The following is a 12,540-nucleotide window of genomic DNA, read 5'->3' as shown; positions in this document are numbered from 1 at the left end:
CTGTAATACTGAGATTACAGGACTGCGCCACCTTACCTGGCTCTTCAATTTCTACATTCTTGATGGGGGGTGATGGGGCAGGAAGGCGAGTTTTAGACAAGGTCTCACTGTGTAGTTCAAGGCTGGCCTGGGTCTTGCAATGTAGACCAGGCTGGCCTTGAGCTCACAGAGATCTAATGCCTCTGCCTCCCGAGTGCTGAGGTTACAGGAGTGTACAACCCTTCCTGGCTCAATTTCTAGATCCTCCATTTTTCTGGATGTTCTTGGAATTAAACCAAGGGCCTTGTGTGCAACTAGCATGCTACCCAGGAATGATAGGCCAGCTCGACTTCTAGATTCCTTGTGGCAGTCGCTCTTTAGTGGGTAATCAATGCTTGCTGTCAAGACATACAAGGAGTCATTTAATCCATCCCCAACTCCCAGAAGTCATTTCAACCCTGTGGCCCACAGGATGTGGGGTGGTAGCCTTTGGTAATGGCAGCTTTGAAGAGCAATGGTGAAAAGCGTGAGTTGAGGTTGTTTTCTTCTTGAAATATTTAAGCAGGGTGGGAGTCCCTGAAACAAAGCAGATTACATTTTATCCTTAGAATTAATTAACACTATTATTATGTGAACAAGTATAATAACATTTTTCTTCAGTAGTGTGACTGATCACTGCCACTGTGGGAAAACAGGACTCCCTGCAACACTGAGGAGGGCTAAGTGTAAAGGAATAGTAACAATAAAGATACAGTGAAGTCACCCTGGGTCCCAGACACACCTTACACCGCTGGCCCATTTCCTCCCCAACTTGCTCCCCTCTAAAGAACTCTTTCTTGTGGTGAATTTTTTGGTGAGATGGTACAGATTTTTGAGACACGGTCTAGATTTATAGCCCAGACTGCCCTTGAACTCAGGATCCTCATGACTCGGCCTCCTGAGTGCTGGGATTTGGGATTTTGGGATTTCAGGTTGTATCACCATACCTAGCTTCCTAACATTTTGTTCTCCCTTCCCCGCCCCTCTCCTCTTTCTCTCTCTCTCTCTCTCTCTTTCCTTCTCCGCCTCCCTTTCCCTCTCTCAGATGTATGATTTTATTTATATGAGTAGCTGTCTTCAGACACACCAGAAGAAGGCATCAGATCCCATTACAGGTGGTTGTGAGCCACCATGTGGTTGCTGGGAACTGAACCTCTGGAAGAACTGTCAGTGCTCTTAACCACTGAGCCCTCTCCAGCCCCTTGTTTTCTTTTTTTAAAAGTATGAGTTAACTAGTTAAATAACTAAATATAAAAAAAAACGGGGGGTTGGGGATTTAGCTCAGGGGTAGAGCGCTTGCCTAGGAAGCGCAAAAGGCCCTGGGTTCGGTCCCCAGCTCCAAAAAAAAGAACCAAAAAAAAAAAAAAAAAAAGAATAAATGCCCCCCCTCCCCAAAGCGATGAGAGTATGTGGGAAACCCTCAGAAGAGAAGCACAAAGGGTTCTTGTCTGTGTATCAAAACTCTGTCTCTTAAACAACTTAAAAGAAAAGAAGGGGTGATCTAGAGGTAGGGGAATCGGGGATGTGGGGGATGGGAGTGTGGGGGTATGCACCTTAGTCCCAGTACTTGGGAGATCTCTGTGAGTTCCAGGCTAGCCAAGGTTATATAGTGAAACCTTGTCTCAAAAACAAAACAAGCAAACAAACAAACTTATGAGAGGGTCTGGAGAGATAGCCCTGGGGTTAAGGACACTGTGGTGGTTCGAATGACATATCCACCATGGATGTCTGGTTGGTGGCATGCAAGTGGTGGAAGGTTTAGAACATGAAGCTCTGCTGGAGGAAGTGTATCACTAGGGGCAGGGCTGAGAGTTTATAGCACCGTCCTCCCCTCAAGTCCCTGTTAGCTGACCCTTGGCTCCTATGTAGTGTTGAGATATATAATCCACATGCTACCGTGCCTTCCCCAACATTGTGTATGAACTCTACCTTAGGATCTGTCAACCAAAATAAAACCTTCCTTCTATCAGCTGCTCTTGGTCATGATATTAATCTAGGCAGCTGTGATACAAAGTACTTTTGATACAAGTAACGGATACAAATGCAGACTGCTCCTGCAGAAGACCCAGAGTTCAGTTCCCAGCACCCATCTCAGGAGGTTCACAACCATCTCTAACTCCGCTCCAGGGGGTCCTCCGTAGGCACCTGCACATCCATTCATAAACACCCGGAGACACTTTAAAAGACGAGGAGGAACTTACTCTGGTAGGGCAAGACTATACATGATCCCAGGGTTCAGAAGGTGGGGACAGCAGAACAGGAATTCAAGAGTATCCTCCACTACATAGTAAATTCAAGGACAGCCTAGCCTGTATAAGACCCTGTCTCCAAACAGAAACAAACGAACAGCCAAAAGACACTTACTAAAATGATGCAGTAGAGTTCCAGTACATACAGCCTCACCCACAGATGGGGGTACCTTGGCCAATGAGCTTCATTCGAAGGGGAGTAGTTGACAAAATTCCTCCAGCAGTAGCCAGACTCTAAAGAAACACAGAATTTCATTTATTTAACAAACACAATGGTAAATGACCTAACATGATCTGGGCAGAGTGGCTCATGCCTGCAGTCCAAGCTTTTCAGAAGGCTGAAGCAGGGAAATTGCAAATTCAAGGCCAGCCTGCGGCTAATCCAGGGGTAGCCACTTAAGGACCCTGCCTCCAATAAACACTAAAGAGAGCAGAGATGTAGTTCAGAAGTAGCGAGCTTGTCTCCCAGGTAGGTAGACTTAGCACGTGCAAGGCTTTGACTTCAATTCCCAGTAGCAACAACCACAGGGCATGCGCCCTACATAAAGGCTCTCCTATTTGCTGCTAGAGGGGGTCTCCCTCCATCAAACGAAGATAAGGTGACTGGGAGGTAGCTGTACCTAGAGTAGAAGGAGTTGCTATTGTTCATCCTTCCCTTGCTGAGAAGGTCCTTCCTCCCTCACTTAAGGTTGGACTTTTTCCGCCTCTCGGATTCCATCCCAGCATCACCCGCCTGTTGTCTGCCCCCTTTACGATCCCCACGCTCTCAGGAGCGCTTTGTCTTCACCTTGCTCCGTCATGATCTGGATAGTAACACCGCTGCTAATAAGGTCCCTGAGTCCTTGCCGATTTCGAGGATCCTGCGTGGTGATAAAGCCGTGCTATATAAATAAACAGAGTTACATGGGGGTATCGGCTCAAAAATTCTGTAATGGCCCTGGAGCACTCCCCACAGGGACTCCAGGACAGGAACCAGGTAATGGAGCATCTGGCGTTTGGATAAAAGTATCTTTCTGTAGTAAATTTTTCTATGAAATTGACTTCAACGTGTTTGTTGGTGTTTTGGCTCGTGTGTCGCCAGATGCTGTGCCTTCCTCCCCAGTTGATCTCATACAGCAGACAGGTCTCTTTCCGAAGTTCCCGGGGGGCAAAGAAGACTTCAAACTCGTAGGGCTCAATTCTTCTCCTGAAACATAAAAAGACTCCCATGCAATCTAAGAAACAAAAAACCTTTCCCCTCACCATTTTTTTTTTTTAGATCTTACATATTCCAGGCTGGCCAGGAGCTGAAGATGACCTATTTTTATTTTGTGTGTGTGTGTGTGTGTATGTGTGTGTGTGTGTGTGTGTTATGGATTCATATGCGTGCAGTTGCTCAGGTGTACACATATAAAAGCTAGAGTCTCTCAATGAACCTCATTGGCCAATAAGCCTCCCGGAACCACGGGACTCTGCCTCTACCGCACATAGGTTATGTAAACCGGCCACCAAGCCTGACTTATATGAGGGTGCTGGCTATTCAAAATCCGGTACTTGTGCTTGAACTTAAGCATTGTACCCAATGAGCCCTCTTCTTGGCCAGACTGAAAACATTTGATATTCCTGCTTCCACCCAAAAGACTGGAATTAAAGATGTGTGGGAACCGAGGCTTCACGCATGCTAGCTCCACCAACTGAACTACCTCTCCACCCTTCTCTTTTAAACCTTTATCTTTCAAATTGCCAGGTATGGCGGCACACATAATCTCACACTGAGGAGACAGAGACAGGAGGATGACACATTTGAGAACAGTCTGGGTTCCATAGCAAGATTCTGTCTCAGCACTGTATTGAGGGAGGATCCTCTTTGCAGCATGACGCCAAAAATGTTTTTCGTCCTAATTGTCCCCCTGGTCCTTGAACTATCCCGTTATTCACAGAGGATCCCTTCTAGCCGTACACACAGCGCTAGGAAGTCTAAAACACACAGCACTGGGAAGTCTAAACCTGCCAGGCTCTAACTCCAAGTGAACCTGTACTACACTGTGAGATCCAGTGGGAACAGCGTGGGAGAAGCTGGAGGTAGGAGAAGCTGGAGGTAGGAGAAGCTGGAGGGAGGGGAAGTTGGGTGGATTTGAGCAAAACACAATATATGCTTATACAGAGTTCTCAAACAGCAACGTTTTCCAAAGCTGAACAAAGAAATAGGTCCTATGTTCACTTCCCAGCACCCATATGGCAGCTCGAAATCATCCGTAATTCCAGTGCCAAGGGATCTCACGCCCTCTTCAGACCTCTTCAGGTACTGCACACACATACAACCACACAGATACAAGCACGTACACATTAATAATAAAAGCAAAAATAAATATTCACAGGCACTTGCCTTTAATCCCATCTCTGAGGGGGCAGAAGTAGATGGATTTCAGTGAATTCAAGAGATCAGCCTGGTCTATATATACAGGGCTACAAGAAGGAGGAGGAAGAGAAAGAGGAGGGGGAGGAGTCAAAGGAGGAGGGAGAGTTGATTCAGTTAGTCAATCACCTGGCGAGGGACCATCCCCTGCAGAGGCCAGACTCCATTAAATCATGCCAAAGGGCTAGGAGGAGTAATTATTCCTCTAATGAGATTATGTCATTGTCCTTCTGGAATTCCTGCCCCTTTGCAGTTGCTCCAGAGATGTCGGGAGGTTCTGTTGGGTCAGTCTGCCTTTCTGTGTCCTCATACTACTCCATAGCAAAGAGAATGCTGGGAGTTTGCTCTGCGGAGTAGACTGGCACCTCTAGCACCAGAGAAGACGCCTAAGATGCGGGAGAAGGAAAGAGAGGATGGGTGTTTACGTCCCTCTCTCTACCTCATCGCTAAGTAGCTTTTTTCCTGAGTGGCTAGTCTGAGAGCTGGCAGGAAAGGGTGAGAGTGTTGTCAACGGAGGGTTTCCCATGTACAGCTGCAGCCGGTTTCCAAGAGTCATGGGAAACAAAGACCCTGGTGGAGCTAGGTTTTGCGAGTGACAAAGTTTTGGGGATTTTCAGAACTATGGTGCTTGTCAAGGAATTAAAAGTGCTCCAGGACAGAGACAGGGGGAAGAGTATTCCTTTAATCCTAAAAGGTAGAGGCTGGAGGAGCTCTGAGTTAGGGGGTAGCCCGGTCTACAGAGTTCCAGGACAGCTAGAGCTACACAGAAAACCCTGTCTTGTAAAGTCAAAATTTTAATAATATTATTATTAATATTAATAAATCAATACCAATTAATTTTTATTAATTATATTTATTGTGGTCGTTACATAATGGTATTAGTATTAATGCAGTTAATTACAAAACCTATTGATTATATACATATAATATTTGTATATAATAATTTTATATTCTTATTACTGATAGTTCCTGGAAGTTTACAAAATGGAACATGGGAATGACCATCTTCCCCAAACAGACAGCTGTGCAGGAGGCTTGTCAACACATAGGTTACATACCGGGGAAGTAACCGATTTCTAACAAAGGGAAAATGGTAACGTTCACTGCTCCTCTGCTCCTTCCTTGATTTCGAGGGCTCTCTAGTCACTGCGTTTTGTTTATAGCACTAATAAAATTATTGTAAATGTATTTAATCCTGACTCGGGGAAACTTTGGTTTACTTCTCTTCTGCCTTTTCTCTCAAATGTGGTCAGAGCCATACATGCTTTCCCTAGTATGGTAGGCTTGGCTCTTTCTCTCCAGCTCCCTCACACAACTTGTGGTTGCTTGTCCATCCCGAGGCTGACCTCCACGCTGACTTAACTGAAATCACATGCTGTGATGGTTTGCATATGCTTGGCCCAGGGAGTGGCACTATTAAGAGGTGTGGCCTTGTTGCAGTAGGTGGGTCACTGTGGGTGTGGGCTTAAGGCTCTTCCTAGCTGCCCGGAAGCAGCCTTCAGGTGAAGATGTAGAACTCTCAGCTCCTGCACCATGCCTGCCTAGATGCTGCCCTGTTCCCGCTTGATGAACTGAACCTCTGAAGCTGTAAGCCAGCCCTGATTAAATGTTGTCCTTATAAGACTTGCCTTGGACACAGCAGTAAAACCCTAACTAAGACACATATCTTTTCTCTTTCTCTTCTCCGTCTTCCCTTCTGGGCAGCTGCAAAGATTTATAGCTCGTCTGTCCTGAGGTTTTTCTTTTTAAACTCTCATGAAATTGTGCTTGTACTTTTTTTCCCCGGAGGCCTTCTTAAATTCTTTTTTTTTTTTTTTCTTTTTCTTTTTTTCGGAGCTGGGGACCGAACCCAGGGCCTTGCGTTTGCCAGGCAGGTGCTCTACCACTGAGCTAAATCCTCAACCCCGTCTTAAATTCTTTTATTAACAAGACTAAGAACCTCAAGAGGAGACCCAGATTCCCTCATTAACATGTGGTGGCTCTGTGAGGACTTCCCAGGATTTCCACTAATGCTGTGAAGTTGTCCTTTCCCAGAACTATGGAGTTGGATGGATTAGGTCTGTGGTCTCATTTTGGCGTGCACTGCTGCCTACAAGCTGAATAGGTCTTTCATCATGGCTTCAGATGTGCTAGGGCCTGGGGGCCTGTCACAGCAACAGTCATTTCAACAGAAATAAAAAGTCACAGGAGCTAAACCCAATCACAGTAGAAATTAAGCTGAGGAAGCAAAAAGAGATGAAGAATGGTAGGTAACCTAGTGAAACACACACACACACACACACACACACACACACAACAAACCCCGCAAACCTGTAGGTCCTGCCCCCTCATCCCAGCTCCACTGTGATCTGAACCATGTCCAGTCAGAACCCAGAGTGAGACCAGAACTTCAGATCCCCGGGATTTATCAGCAAAACTAAAACAAGTCCATCAATACCAACCAAGGAAAGTCTGGAAGCAGGAGGGACGGCAGAAATGGCTCAGCAGTTAAAAGCACTGGCTGCTCCTGCAGAGGACCTGGGTTCAGTTCCCAGAACCCCCATGGAGGCTCATAACTATCTGTAACTCCAGATCCCCAGGATAGACACCTTCTCTTGACCTCATTCAGCCCTTGGCATTCACACAGTACATGCACACAGATTTACGTGCTAGCAAAACATTCATACACTAAAAGACAAAGAAGTCTGCTGAAATCATTTCTAAGTGATCTATAAAAATCCAGTTTTTCAGAGACCAACAAATTAATCCTTTTCAGAAAACGCCTTCAACAAGAGGCAGCAGACAAAGGCTTTAAAATACAGGTGGGGGGTGGGGGGGTGCTGGAGAGATGGCTCAGTGGTTAAGAGCACTGGTTGCTCTTCCACAGGTCCTGAGTTCAATTCTCAGCAACCACATGGTGGCTCACAACCATCTGTAATGGGATCCGATGCCCTCTTCTGGTGTGTCTGAAGACAGCTACTGTGTACTCATATATAATAAATAAATCTTTTTAAAATACAGGTGGGGAAGCACAGAATTATCAGGACTTAATCTTTAGCCCTAGCCTCTCAGAGCTAACACAGGAGATGCCAGACTGGCTTGGCCCAGAGATTCGTGCTCCCTTTAGAAGAGCAGCACATCCATAAAAAGGACACTTCAGGTTTGAGAGCCCCTACTGGAGCCTGTGGGGACCAGGAAAAAGCAAAATGTGCCCTCACATGATAGATGGTGTCCTGAGGACAACATATAATGACAGGGACCGCCAGCAGTAGGTCGGGATGGAGACATCTCAGTAGCCTGCAGCAGCTCTTTGTAAAAACTGGTTGTTCCCATTTCTCCTAACCTTAGCCCTGGACAACGGCTGTATAGATTTCATTTGTGTGTGACTGCCTTTCAGTTGGCCTTGGTGTACATAATTACTCTATTATATCTGACTTTCCTACTTCTTTATCCTTCTGCTCTGGTGAATTCTGTGAAACTGGATGTTCCTTGATGTAATGATTCTTAAACAATTGGAAACTGAGGCATAGGGCACAGTACAGCACAGCCCTAATGGCCTGGATGCATGCTGTGTGTTCTCATCTGTGTAATAACTGCACAATGGTAGTTCCAGATTAATTCTTGACTTGCAAAGAAACTTTAAAGAAATTATTAGAAAATGAATTAGAGCCAACATTGGGACCCTAAGAAAGGAAAAGGTTATTGAAGTTAGGAAATAAGTTTTACATAACATTTGAGAGTGGTTCCTGGATAAGGAAGTATAGAATATGTAAAATTATATACTAGTAAACTAAGTCAAAATACTGGGACTCTTACGAGAGTCATTGTGTACAAGGAACAGAAAGCTAGCGGAACTACTGAGTTAAGGGTTAACTTGATTCTTTCTGCCCGGCAGCTTTGCCCATGTCCTTTATCATTATAGCTTCTCAGGAAAATGCAAGTAGCTGACCTCGGAGCTTTGAGCTCTGAAGTATAATAAGTCAAAAGTTAAAGTTTAAATAATGATAAGTTTACAATTGTTATTATTATTATTTTGGTCCCAGGCCTGGAAATAGGGACCCTTGAAACTTTGGAGAACAATTGTAATTCTTAGTTCTTTGTGGGATGTGGTTATTCTTTTGAATTTGATTTGGCAATGATTATACAATGTCCTTTTTCTACCTGCTTTTGAATTATCAATAAAAGACTGGAGCAAAAGAAAGGCCCGAGTGAATGAGAGAGAACATGTGAAGAGTAAATGAGAGAGAGCATGTAAAGAGTGAATGAGAGAGCGCATGAGGGAGTGAATGAGAGAGTAAATGAGAGAGTGAATGTGAGAACGAATGTGAGAGCGAGTGAGAGAGCATGAGAAGAACATGTTAAGAGTGAGTGAAGAGAGAATGTGAGGTGTGTATGAAGACTGTGTGTGAGTGAAAGGAGAGTGCATGTGATGTGTGTGAGATATGTGCGAGGTGTGTATCAAGAGTGTGTGTGAGAGTGAAAGGGTAATAAACAGAGGTGTGCATGAGCGTGGGAGTTTGAGAAAAGAAAACAGCAATAAAAAAAAAGCAGAGTGCACGAGAGAATGCAGAGTCTGTGCAACCTCAAGCTGAGACAGAGAGAGAAAGAGAGAGAGAGAGAGAGAGAGAGAGAGAGAGAGAGTGAGAGAGAGAGAGAGACTTTAAGCCTTGAAATTACCTGTCAGTTTGTACCCAAATAGTAGTCTGTGTATATTTACACAGATATACACAGATATACAAGGATTTCGAGCCTTCCAGATATCCCTGCTTCCAGTGGAGAACTCTGATCCTATGTCCAGGCCGAACCCTGGCAATAGTGGGCTTCTTGAAAAATAGTCAAAGGAAACAGTGCTGCACCATGGACTTAAGCCTTTAGACTCAGTTCTGGCTTCAAGAGCAGCTTGTCAGAAGATAAGGATAGATAGATGGATGGATAGATAGATAGATAGACAGACAGACAGACAGACAGACAGACAGATAGGTAGAAATATACATACACAGGTGCATAAATATGTACATAGATACATACCCGCATAGATACATAGATATATATGAACATAGATACATATGTACATATATACATACATAGATGATAGACAGATACATAGATACATACATACATACATACATACATACATAGACGATAGATACATAGATACATAGATAGATATAGATAGATAGATACATAGATACATACACAGATACATAGACACCTCTGCCAGGCCTTTGCATAAACCTTTGAAGAAGATTCTGGCAGGAGTGGGCAGGGTCTGGAGAGATGCTCTGGACCAGGGCCACAGCGGTTGGTAACATCGACACTTTGGGCATTCATTCACACTAGAGTGAGATTTGTGTGGAAGTGACATAGGGAATCCTAAAGCAAGGACAAGGCTCTGAGCCCTGCTTTTTAAACTTTTACCACCAATCTCTTTCACACAAGGAATTTCCTATTTGTTTTATTAAGTGGGCCATAGCTGGTTGCTAAGTTGCAAAACAAAATAAATTTAGCAGTAATAATGTATCTGGTTACACTGTTACGAGTGTTTATTTTTCTTAAAAAGAAAGAAGAAAAGAAAAACCCCAACTTATTCACAATGGCAGATTAAAAAAAAACAAAGGAAATGGTTAAAACATGCTTGTGTTTGCTTCTGTGCAATTGTGTGTCACCAGGAAACAATTTTCCACATGACTGAGGCACCATGACATACATGTCTCAGCATGTCTCATTCCCTAAAGATGCTGATAGAAAAAAGAGGAGGGGGGAGAGGGAGAGAGAGAGAGAGAGAGAGAGAGAGAGAGAGAGAGAGAGAGAGAGAGAGAGAGAGAGGTGGGGCTCACTGCCCAGTGCTTGCTCAAAGCACTGCTAAAGACCACTCTGACTGGACCATGGGACTTCTGGCTTGGCACACCTGAGCATGTGTGTCAAAGCCAGAGATCCAGAATGGCGTTCATACAGAAAGCATTATTTTAAAAATGACATAGAGCCAGTCTTGGCAGTGCAGGCCTTTAATCCCAGCACTCAGGAGGCAGAGGCAGGCACATCTCTCTGTAAGTTCGGGTCCATACTGGTCTACAGAGAATGTTCAAGAACAACCAGGGTTACATAGAGAGATCTTGTCTTGAAAAAAAAAAAAAAACCAAACTTTAAAAGTATAGAAAAAGCAAATGAGCAAATAAAGTCATGCATACATATAAGCACACGTGTGTGCATGTGTGTGTGTGTGTACTCGTGTGTGTGTGTGTGTGTGTGTGTGTGTGTGTGATGTTTGAAATCCTCTAGTTTTCTTTTTCCAGTGGTCTAAGTATTCTCAGTTCTCCTCACAACTGGCTGAGGTCCTTTCAGAAAGAAGAGGCAGCTTTGAGAAGTCTCTCCAGATCCCACCGTTGACCAGGGCCAGGAAGTCAGAAGTCAAAGCAGAGGCCAGGGATGTCTCCAGTGTGAGGCTGCTGAACTCTGTAGCTTCTGTTGCATGGGATCAAGGCACAGACAAGCGTGTGGCCTTTAATCAGAACTATGTCCTTAGACAAGCCACGCAAGGAATTTTTACAGGACCCGTGAGTACATATGTGCATAAAATGTACAGTCTAAAATTTACATCATGGAGAAATGTATTTTAAAATAATTTTAGTGTATATACATATATGCATACACATACATACATACATACATACATACACACACACATACATACATTATATAACTTTACCATTTAATAAAAACAAAAGGCAGGCTATAACCCTGTAATTCCTTTTTGTTTGTTTAACATTTTAAAATTTTAGTTATATGTGAGTGATCTGTCTGTGTGACAGAAAAGAGATAGATATTGCTGGGACTTGAACTCAGGACCTTTGGAAGAACAGCCAGTACTCTTAACCACTGAGCCATCTCTCCAGCCCCCTAGTCCTGTAATTCTTAAATATTCATTTCTGTGTGGTTGAATTGGGAGGCACCATGCCTGTCTTACCTCAGAGTGGGATCAACAGCTACAGGGCCTGTAAACCAAGACATGATTTTGTCAAATAACACACAAGTTCACATTGAGCTGCTGTGAAATCATGCTCTAGTCTCCCAAATCTACAAATCATGTGGGAAAACACGTGTAGAAGCCAGCACAGCGAGGCACAGCGCTCATCCCAGCACACTAGACACTCTGGCGAGCTCGAGTTCTGGCTAAGCTATACTTTTGAGATCTCACCTCAAAAAAATGTTTTAATCACTCCAATGGGGAAATGACTTCCCAAAGGATCCAAGAGGTACAGTTTGGGAAGTATGAAGTATCAATTATACATACCTTATTCCTGAATCTCATTCTACCCAAACACATTAGCTAGCAATGCAGAGTGTTTAATGCTGTGTGGGTGCACTTTGTCCCACCGCAATCATATCCTGCTTTCTCCTCTATTTTTTTAAAGTTTGTTTTGGGATGATGTACAAGCTGGACACACCGCATCCAAGATTAGAGTCTATTTTCTGACTCAGTTTTCTAAAAAAGCCAGAGAGACCCTCAGTCCGTAAAGGCAACAGCTCCTTTCTTCCAGCTGTAATGATAGGGATGGTGAATGATACTTTGTAACTTCAAACCTTTTCCAGAGTTCTGTAAAACTTGGACTTACAGGTTTGCTTCTAAAACAAACCAATGTCCAATTTCCCAAGTGTTTATACTCCAGCCTATAGACATGGAATAATTTACAATTATTAACAGTGAAGACAAGATGGGGTGCAGTTCAGACGGGGTGTCCCCCGCAGTGTTGGTGGTCAGTGGACTCTTTGCCATTCTCCTTTTTCTGTCATTACGGTTGATAAACCGTCTCCTGTGCTGCTTCCTGTATATTCTCCCACTTTTCCAGAGCTAGAGATTTTAAGGATAAAGCTGGATTTCCACAGCATCGCCGTGGTTAC

At 44.0% G+C, this 12,540-nt stretch overlaps 1 protein-coding gene across 1 annotated transcript; it reads right to left on the bottom strand.

Moving 5' to 3' along the window:
- Nucleotides 1-336: 336 nt before the first annotated feature.
- On the bottom strand, nucleotides 337-11,664 carry Apobec1 (apolipoprotein B mRNA editing enzyme catalytic subunit 1). Its single transcript, XM_032905739.1, is given in 5 exon segments — nucleotides 337-555; nucleotides 2,383-2,501; nucleotides 3,055-3,127; nucleotides 3,129-3,453; nucleotides 11,606-11,664. Coding segments are annotated over 5 exon segments (690 nt in total). The 5' UTR covers nucleotides 11,650-11,664; the 3' UTR covers nucleotides 337-426.
- Nucleotides 11,665-12,540: the final 876 nt, after the last annotated feature.

The sequence above is a fragment of the Rattus rattus genome, chromosome 6 (assembly GCF_011064425.1).
Source record: "Rattus rattus isolate New Zealand chromosome 6, Rrattus_CSIRO_v1, whole genome shotgun sequence".
In the NCBI taxonomy this organism is placed as follows: domain Eukaryota; kingdom Metazoa; phylum Chordata; class Mammalia; order Rodentia; family Muridae; genus Rattus; species Rattus rattus.
Note: the sequence above shows the minus strand (reverse complement) of the source record. Positions and strands in the feature narration are given on the sequence as shown.